The sequence below is a fragment of the Anas acuta genome, chromosome 3 (genome assembly GCF_963932015.1).
Source record: "Anas acuta chromosome 3, bAnaAcu1.1, whole genome shotgun sequence".
Lineage (NCBI taxonomy): Eukaryota > Metazoa > Chordata > Aves > Anseriformes > Anatidae > Anas > Anas acuta.
In genome coordinates this window covers 117,494,800-117,504,635 of record NC_088981.1, presented here as the reverse complement: position 1 = coordinate 117,504,635, position 9,836 = coordinate 117,494,800, and the positions used below count along the sequence as shown (strand labels likewise).

General features: G+C 46.7%; 1 protein-coding gene across 1 annotated transcript; it reads left to right on the top strand.

Annotated features, from left to right (window-relative positions):
- Positions 1-232: 232 nt before the first annotated feature.
- Positions 233-9,399, top strand: LOC137854990 (interferon-induced very large GTPase 1-like). The gene has a single exon (XM_068679047.1). The coding sequence runs from the start codon at positions 233-235 to the stop codon at positions 7,547-7,549; it is 7,317 nt and encodes a 2,438-aa protein (XP_068535148.1). The 3' UTR covers positions 7,550-9,399.
- The last annotated feature ends 437 nt before the right edge of the window (positions 9,400-9,836 follow it).

Sequence of the window (9,836 nt, the reverse complement as noted above, 5' to 3'; positions counted from 1 at the left end):
GGCAGGAGCTGCTGCCCGTGGGGAAGCCAGGTTGGAGCAGTTTGCTCCTGAGGGATGGACCCCATGGTACTCTGTCGGTCTGTGTCTGCCTATCTCGGGGGTGCCCGAGGCTGGGTTCCAGCAGCAGGGTAGAAGAAATCCCTGAGCCGGGAACTATGGAGAGGCCTCTTTGAAGGGGTGGTGGCCTCCTCTCACCTAATGTAACAAAAGTCTCTTTTCCCCTTCCACAGCCATGGAGTCACAGGAGGATAGAGCAGATGCTGGGGAAAAGGCACAACTTGCTAAGCAATTGCTGGCAGAAGCATTTGAGAAGGAAGGACTTGACGAAGAATACTGGCTCCCAAAACTGTCAGAGATATTGGGTGTTAAGTCAAGAGATGCTTTGAAACATCTGCAATATGAAGACTACCTTAAACTGGAGTGCGAAGTACGGTACCCTTGGGAGACCAAGGCACTCCAAAGGCTCCTAGGAATCACAGACAACAAAAGAGCTGTTGATGAAGTACAGAAGCAGCGCTTGGAGAGGATGAAGCAGAGACAAGAAGCAGCCAAGTCAATCCTACAGGAGCTGGAAGAAATGCAGAAGAGCCGCAGCCACAGCAAGGAAATGATAAGACAGAAAGAGGAGGCCCTACAGCAAGCCATGGACATTCCCAAGGAGTACTGGGCACCTCCAGAGAAGGCATTGCTGGATGAGCTGGTGAGCATCCGGGAGCAACTGGAGCAGCAGGAGAAGTCCATGGGGAAGAGGGAGAACGTCTCTGACGAGGAGGTCCTGAGGCGGGCATCGGGAGGCCTGGCTCTGCAGGGGATTTACCAAACCAAGAGCCTGGAGGATGTGCTGGCAAAGCGAGAGCAACTCATCAGGGTCCCTGATGGCTTCATGCTCACTGGTCCAGTGCAAGGGTCGCTGCTTGAGAGGAAGGAGTTCTCCTCCTCTGCAGCAGAAGCCACTTTCACCAAGTCCATGGAGCACCTGGGGTTCAGCATCAGCGCTTCTGCCAAAGCTGGGTTCTGGGGGTTCAGTGTTGAAACAGGTGTAGATTACGGCAAGTCCTCACAGTCAGAGGACTCCCGTTGGTCACACTCGGAGCAGGCGTACATTTGCACCACCAAGTACCAATACATCCCTCTGGCCTCCTACTACTTCCAAAAGGACCAGCTTCGCCTCTCAGACGCAGCCCTGCGAGAGCTGCAAGACATCGAACATCTTCTGAGCATCACCCAGGAGGCAGAGAGGTTCCACCTACTGAAGAGCAGGTGCACCAGCTTCTTCAGCAGGTTTGGGTCCCACGTGAACCAGGGACCCATCCACTTTGGGGGAATATTCTGGTGGAAAGCATGTGCCAAAGGTTTCAGGGCAGAGCAATGGGATGAGATGAAGCAACAAACATCTGAAGCACTGAACAGCTACGTCGGGGCTAGCTTCAGCGGCTTCGGTACCAAGTGGGGAGTGAAGGGGGATGCTTCAAACTCCAGCTCACAGGCATCATTTCAGGGAAGAGACAGAAGCAGCACCCACAGAGCAGTTCAGCTCTATGTGACCAAAACAGGGGGCCCAGCAGAGACGGATTCCCTTCCCGAGTGGAAATGCGGGCTTGTGGCCAATAACACAACCTGGTGTGTGATCGACCGGGGCTTTCAGCTGATCCCAGTGTGGGACATAGTCCTGTCCAACCACAGCACTGATTTTAAATCCTCCCATCAAATGGGCAGCGGCCTCAGGACTGTCTACGAAGTGCTAACAAATCACAGCACCGGTGTGATCTTTGGAGAGGAACTGGCCAGTGCTGTAGAAGAGGCCAGAGCTTTCCTGGAGCAAGTGAAGACCTGGGAGGGGACAGTGGATGAAAAGAAAGTGCTCATGTTGCTAGATTTTCAACAGGGTCTGAATAACAGAACAAAGAATCACAGTGTCTGGATCAACATATGTCTGTCAGACAAAGCATTGCAGGAGTTCCTGGTGAACACTGTTTCCTTTTGCCAGAGGTCTTCTCCAGAAAACACCACCTACATCAAATCTCTGCTGCAGTGCCTGCTGGATCCTCACATCTACTCTGTCAGGGACTTCCCCAGGGCTTCCTTCATTATGCAATGGGTCTTCCACAAGGAGCACACACTTCCCCAAACTCCCAGTATTTCCAGTCTTGAAGATCTCAATACAACACTGCAGCAGATGAAGGAGTACATCCAGGAAGTCACCTATGCACCGGCAACTTCTGCATCTGCCATTCATGAGGCAAAGATCAAAGCCACCTTCACTGTAAGCCAGTCTGTTTCTTCCTTGCTCCAGTCTCTGCAGCAAAGGGCACAGGAAGACATAGAACTCCTAGTGCTCTTAGTTACAACCAGCACGGGATACCAAGTAGAAAGCAGCACTTTTCAGTACCTCCTTGGCTGTCCAGAAATTAATTTCATGATACAGGAAATGCGCATTGCACATAACGACTATCAGAGCCTGAAGGAACAGGATGTTTACAGAGCTCAGGCCTTCCTGCTGCTGATGGGACTCACCATAACATCCAAAAACACAAAGGTGACCCCTGAGCAGAAGAATGACCGCTTAGTTTTCATGAAAGAAAAGATGAAAAACACATGGTCCACAGAGATGAAAGCTCTCCTCAAAAAGCACAATGCATTCAAAGACTGGGAGAGGCTGGAAAGAGATTTGCAATCCTTCATCGATGGGCAAGTGGAGGACACATCTGGCAACCTGAACAAAGACAGTATAACCAGAGACCTGGAAGATGCTTTTCAAGGCATGCAGCCTCCCAGTCAGTGCAAACCCAAATCAGACAGCAGCAAATCCAAAGCAAATCAAGCCGCTGCAAGCCCAGAGTTCCTCAACTTACTTAAGCGCCTTGGGCTGGAAAGGTACTATCCAAGAAAAATGGGCACAGAAGATTTCCACATAATACACCAGACATCTGTACACAACAGCCAGCCCAGCAAGGACAGCGAGCTACCATTTTACTTCCTGCAAAGGCTCCTGACCGTGGATTATCGGGTGAGGTACCTGACTTGCAAGGAGGCGAGTAAGCCAGGAGTTGTTCCCACACCAAACACCTCAGCGGAGGAGCACGAGCCCTCTGATTCCTTTGATGACTTTCTCAGTGACTTGGACAAAGGAGCCCCTGAATCTGCAAGCAGGGAGAGTCATGTGCACCCCATGGACCTCCAGATGGCAATTTTTCATTGTGCTGATGATTTCATGAGACAGTACCTTTCATCCAAGCTCGCTTTCTGCCAGTTTGCACTACCCCTCCTGGTACCAAACCCGAGCACTTCACAGATAGAGTTCCCTCTCTGGTCCCTCAGCCAAATCAAGAAGAGCTGGAAAGGGACGGTGAGATCGGGAGAGGAGACGAGCATTAGCAGTCACAAAAACAAACTCATTTATCAGGCAGAGATGCCCGTCGTGTCCTTCCTCCGCATCGGCAGCTCTCCTTCCTCTTCCAAGTCTCAGCTCCTGAATGCCCTGCTGAGCATGAGAAAACACGACACTTTTTTCCACCGCCATTGCAAAGGCAGCACCAAAGACTGCTTCCTGATGAAAGGTGTTGTGGAGATCTCCTGGTACATTCCACGTGGTAGCGACGACGACAGCTTTAACGGCCCTGTTGCTTTCTGTAACCTGCACGGAGATGCAAGGGATCACGAACCCCAGCTGCAGTTTTTACAGGAGATCTCTGCCGTGAATGTGGTTCTTGTTTCTGAGTCTGATCAGAGTAATGAGAAGAAAGGCAGGAGAATTTTACGTGATCTGTGGGAGTCTCAGAGACCTTTGGTTTGCCTTTTCACTGAGAAAGAGAGCATTGCAGCTGGCCGATCTAGCCAAAACATAAGAATAGGGATCAAGAACAGAAATGAAGCAGAATTAGTGGGTGAGCTGACAAAAACCATCCGAGACCTAGTGGAAGGGTCGAGCACGCTTGTTAGCCTCAATGCATGCCTGAGCACAGCTCGCCAGCACGGCTTCTTAGTCGATGAAGATGCAGAAGCGTGCGTGACAGCCAAAGAAATGGCAATCAAACTGGTGAATCTGTTGAAGAAGGAGAAGTTGACTGAGATCAAATCACAGCTACTGCCTCTTCAGGGAAAACTGTGGTACCTGTGGTGTAAAAAGGACAAAGAACTCACTCGCTTGGAGGAAAAAAGGAACAAGAGCATAGAGCATCATCGGAGCCAAATTGAACTGGAGAAGTCAGCAATACGAAGAAAGCAACTAGGCAAAGCTTTTCCCCTCAATCAGCTGATGAAAACAGTCCTTGGTTTTCTCCAATCACAGCCAGACAATACCAAGAAATTCTTTCTGCAGTGGATGAAGATCTTCATGGAGGACATCTCCTCTGATCACCTTGAGAAGCTGAAGAGAGAGTATCATCAGTTATGGTCTCAAATCCTGGCATTAAAGAAAAGCAATGGAAAAAGCGACCTGAAAACTCAATTGATGAAGAAATTAGATGCCCTTTCTGATGAAATCAATGATTCGTCCATTGGCCTTGAGCATATTTTGAGAGAGGTGGGGCAGATTTATGAGGCACTGGAATCAACAAACTCCAAAGTAAAATGGTATGTCAAACTACCTGAAATTGCTGCCAATCTGATGGTTTTAGGGTATCCCATTGAGCTGATGGATGGTGATGCTTCTTACATACCACTGCAATGGATTGGAGCCATCTTTGACAGGTTAATTGAGAAGCTAGGGGACAAGCGAGTATTTGTGCTTTCCGTGCTTGGCATCCAGAGCACAGGGAAGTCAACACTGCTGAATGCCATGTTTGGTCTGCAGTTTAACGTCAGCGCAGGGAGGTGCACCCGGGGAGCGTTTATGCAGCTCATTAAAGTGGATGAGAAGCTCCAACAGGATTTGAACTTTGATTACATGCTCGTTGTTGACACAGAAGGACTTCGTGCCATAGAGATGGCCAATAAGCAGTCACTTAACCATGACAATGAGCTGGCCACCTTTGTCATCGGCATCGGCAACATGACTCTGATCAACGTCTTTGGAGAAAATCCTTCGGAAATGCAAGACGTCCTTCAGATTGCTGTGCAGGCTTTCCTGAGGATGAAGCAAGTTAATATTTCCCCAGGCTGCCTCTTTGTGCACCAAAACGTGGGTGAAATAACTGCAAAGGAACAGAACATGGAAGGACAAAGACGTCTGCAGGAAAAGCTGGATGAAATGACCGTGACCGCGGCCCAGCAGGAATTCTGTGACATCACCTGCTTCAGCGACGTCATCCGCTTTGACGTGAACACCCACATTCATTACTTTGCTCACCTGTGGGAAGGAAACCCACCGATGGCACCGCCCAACCCCACCTACAGCCAGAACGTCCAGGAATTAAAGAGCAAAATTCTCCAAGCTGCCAAGAAGGAATCGCACAGCAGCGTTTTGAGGCTCTCCAGCTTGAAAGTTCGTATTAGTGACCTGTGGAATGCCCTGCTGAATGAAAACTTCGTTTTCAGCTTCAAGAATTCAGTGGAGATTGCTGCCTACAAGAAACTGGAAACTGCATTTAGTCAGTGGACCTGGCAGCTGAGAAGTCACGCCTTAGACTTGCAAATGAAACTGGAAAACAAGGTGCGGAATGGGGAGTTGGGCAAGGTCACCACGGAACACCTTGAAAAACTGGTGCAAGAGAGAAGTGATGCCATCACCAAGAACATGGAAACATTCTTCAGTGAAGACAGAGACCGTGAAATACTGATCCAGTGGAAATGCAGCACAGAACTGAAGCTGAAAGAACTGAGAGAGTCCCTTCTTGCTGAAACGCGAAGGAAGTGTGAGAAACTTCTAGAAGTAAAGAAGAGCCAGAGTAAAATGGATGAGAGGAAGTCTGAATATGAAAACGAGCTCCTGAGAAAGAGCAGAGAGTTGGCCCTGTCTCTAAAAGGCCAGAAATTAGGTGAAAGTGAACTGAGAAACCACTTCAATTCCCTCTGGATACAGTGGGTTACTGAAGTGTCCTCTGCTGCTCCCCCTCTGGAACAGGTGGACATTGATGTGGACATAGAAGATGTGCTTCTAGATCACTTTAAGGAGCCTAAGGTAGATATACGAATCAGAATGTTTTCCCAAAAGACTGTCTTTTGTGTTGACAAAGAGAAACACATGTCTAGGAAGAAAAGTTTTTTTGGCTTTTCTAAAAGTTTGGACGATGCAGATGAGAACAGCATGCAACGCATTACAGAGAGCATCATAATGCGTGTGAAGGCAAACATTGAGAAGAAGGAAAAGGACAAAATGGATTACAGTCGAACTTTTATTCATGAAATACTAAATGAAGTGAAGGAAGGTATGAACTCTGTCCCTACCACTGCAAATTACAGTTTTAATAAAGATTACAGAATGGAATTATCACTGTACCTGTGCAGAATGGCAGCAGAAAGGTTTAAAGACATGCATGCAGCATTCAGGAAAGCAAATGAACCAGTCGTCTACCTGGAGAGCAAGAGAGAAGACTTCTTCAAATGTTTCCAGATTTCCTGCCAAGGAGCCTCTTGCATCACAACATTTGCTGATTTCCTGTGCAGCAAGATTGCCCCAGCTCTCCGACATGCCATCTATGAGAAGACAGCTCTTGACATAGCTCGAGACGTGAAGGATAAAATTCCAGATTTCAGAGGCAATAGATCCACTCTGGAAAATTACATGCTGAAATACCTAGCAGAAGAAGAAAATTTTGAAAATTTCAAGCATTACCTTATTGCCCCAGGAGACTTTTTAAATAATTACATTAAGACAAAAGTTGAGACATACTGTTTAGATAAGAACAGAAGGCTAGAGATGTTTTTAAGAGACTCCCTCTCTCGTTACTCTGAAAACATTCAGTCAGCTGTTTTTGCATCAACCACAGTTATCAAAGACAGAAAAGACAGAAAGGATAAAATCTCTCTTTGGCTGGATGAATTCTGCAGAGCACTCGGAGATGTGCTAAGCTTGCCCAGGAGCGACCTGAAGGGCATTGAACATCAGGAGATAACAGACGTAGAGTTCCTGAATAATGCCATGACAGAAGCACTGTCTCCCGTTATTGATGATCTTAGGAAAGAGTTTGAAGAAGCTCATATGAGCTCCTTTGAAAGGCAGCCTCACACAATACTGGCTGAGCAGTTTGCAGGGTGCCAGGAGCAGTGTCCATTTTGTGGGGCTGTTTGCACTAACACTATGCCAAACCATGACGGAGACCACCGGGTTGTCTTCCATCGTCCACAAGTTTTTAAAGGATGCAGATGGCATAAAACAGACAACCTAGTCATTGATATTTGTTCTAGCCTTGTTTCAAGTGACTGCATATTCAGGATTGGTGAAGACAGATGGATCCCCTACAAGAAATACCAGGATGCAGGACCTCCCTATTCCACTTGGAGCATTCTTCCTGATCCATCCATGCAAGCATACTGGAAATGGTTTGTGTCTTCTTTCAGGACACAGCTAGAACAATGCTACAATGGGAAATTTCATGGCAAAGGAGAAATCCCTGCTTCATGGCACACAGTTTCAAAAAGGGATGCACTCGCTGAACTGGAGAAATGTTAGGCTAAGTTGGTATGAAGGAAAAACTGCAAGTGCTTTGCATTTTAGAAGAACATAATACGAGGATAACCACAAAATCTTCATGTAATGATTATGACTTAAACCTTGTCAATAAAACTAAATGTAATTGCTGCATCGTTGGGCAAACTAAGGAGTGCTTCTCATGCTGCTGCTCAGCGATTCCCTTGCTGTGTGATAAAGTCAAAGTCCTCTTCCTTTCTTGCCATAAATATTTACACCAGCTTTGTCTTAAAGCAAACTAGAAAAACATTCCAGTAGCAAGCAGTCATACCGCCAAGATCAAGACCAAGTGCCAGATGAAGAGCAAAGGCAGCATTAGCAAGTACCAGTTTTATCAGCTGCTATGGGAAAAGAATGGACTCTGGCAAAAGAACAGTTTCCCTGAAGCAATACTTGTCACACTTGCAGAAAGGACAGTGGGGTCTGCGAGCAGGTGAACATTTGTGGGGAACTTGGCTGTTTTGATTTTTGGGATTATTGTTTGCATTCATAAACTTAGTACTCAGGTGCTGTTCTCTTTCTGATGCCATTAAAGCAATTAACACAGCAGCCTATGCGGATTTAGACAGTGATTTTAACTCTGTGGTTATTAGGTATATGTCCTAGGTTAAGATGTACCCCCACTTCCATGAGCCATTCCTATTCATGAGCCTGGGCCTGGCAAAGTTCCCTCCAGCACCTAGCCACCCCAATTCCTTTTGCCAAGCACTTCTGTGTTGGGTAAAAGCCCTTTATAACCAATGTAGAGAATTAGACAGCTTTGCAGCTTCCCCAGCAGCTGTCAGCAGTGCGTGAGCTTAGCGTTTGTGCTGTCAAGACGGACAGATGGCAACTGAACAAAAAGGGTCTGGAGAACATGGAAGTGGCTCTGCCTGCACCAGCACAGAGGGAGAGTTCTGCCTGAAGAACTGTTGTTATAAATGGCTCAGGATTCAAATTAGGATTAAATAAAAAAATAGGATTTATTAAAAGAATATAAAGGAATAGAGGTAAGCAAACAGTGCTGGGTGCACCGGGAGTCTCCGCTCCACCAGGACACACACAAGTTACATCAAGCAGCTGATTTTTATGCACCTAGACTAATACATATTCATTACTACTTCTAAAAAAATAGATTATTATAATTAGCTTCCGGGGTCCAGTTCCTCCTACTGTAGCATGCGCATCAGTCTCCTCTGGGCGTCTCTAGGGGTCTTTCATGCTGAAGGCTCGTAGTCTTCCTCTCACCTTTGTACTTACTCGGCACTATTCCAAGTTTATGGAACACTCTCTGTACACTCTCTGCAGGTCTTGTCTCCCAACCGTCCTTCAGCTTCTTTTTTCTTCCTCTTAATCTCTTGGCCCCCCCTGGCCAGATACCAAGGATCCTCATAGTATCCCATAACAGTCACTAGTTGTTATCAGTTGTTCTGAAACTCCCAGACATCAAACACAAACAGCTTTCTTATTTGACGCTTCACGAGTAATTAAAACATTCTTCCCCAGCCATTCACAGACACATCTATAGCAGTGTTAAGTTAATCTCAAAGAAGACAGGAAAAAAGGCTGTAACTGTTAGAAATAGAAGTCCGGAATAACAAAAGCAAACAGGTTCATAAATTTAGGGAGTGTTTTCTGAAGACGTGATAAATTGACTAGAATGAGGGGGAGACTGGGACACACTGCATCTGTGGTTCAAGAATTAAATTGCCAGTGCAGGACCCAGAGGCAGACAGGATTCAAACAGAATTGTTCTTTATGGACACGAATTGTTAACACATTCCTCACACTGTCAAGAGTGGTGATTCATTATAATGCTTTGTAGTCTTTGCTAATAAACTGTTTGAGTTGGACTGGACTGGTCTCTGCGTGCTTCATTTCAAGGTGAGCCACAATTCTCCTAGAATCATAAAATCAGAATGGTTTGGGTTGGAAAGGACTTTGAAGATCATCTAGTTCCAATCCCCCTGCTATGGGCAGGCCCACCTCCCACTAGATCAAGGTTGCTCAAAGCCCCATCCAGCCTGGCCTTGAACACCTCCAGGGATGGGGCATCCACAGCATCTCTAGGAAACCTGTGCCAGTGCCTCACTGCTGTCATATTAAAGATTTTATTCCTTGTTTCTAATCTAAATCTCCCCTCTTTTAGTTTAAAGCCATTCCCCCTTGTCCTATTGTTACACGTCCTGATAAAGAGTCCCACCTCAGCTTTCCTGTAGAATCCTAGAATCATGAAGGTTGGAAAAGCCCTCCAAGATCATCTGGTCCAACCATCACCCCATCACCAATG

What these genes read in the sequence shown, in the direction of transcription:
- LOC137854990 (XM_068679047.1), top strand. Translation starts at nt 233, where the DNA reads ATGGAGTCACAGGAGGATAGAGCAGATGCTGGGGAAAAGGCACAACTT.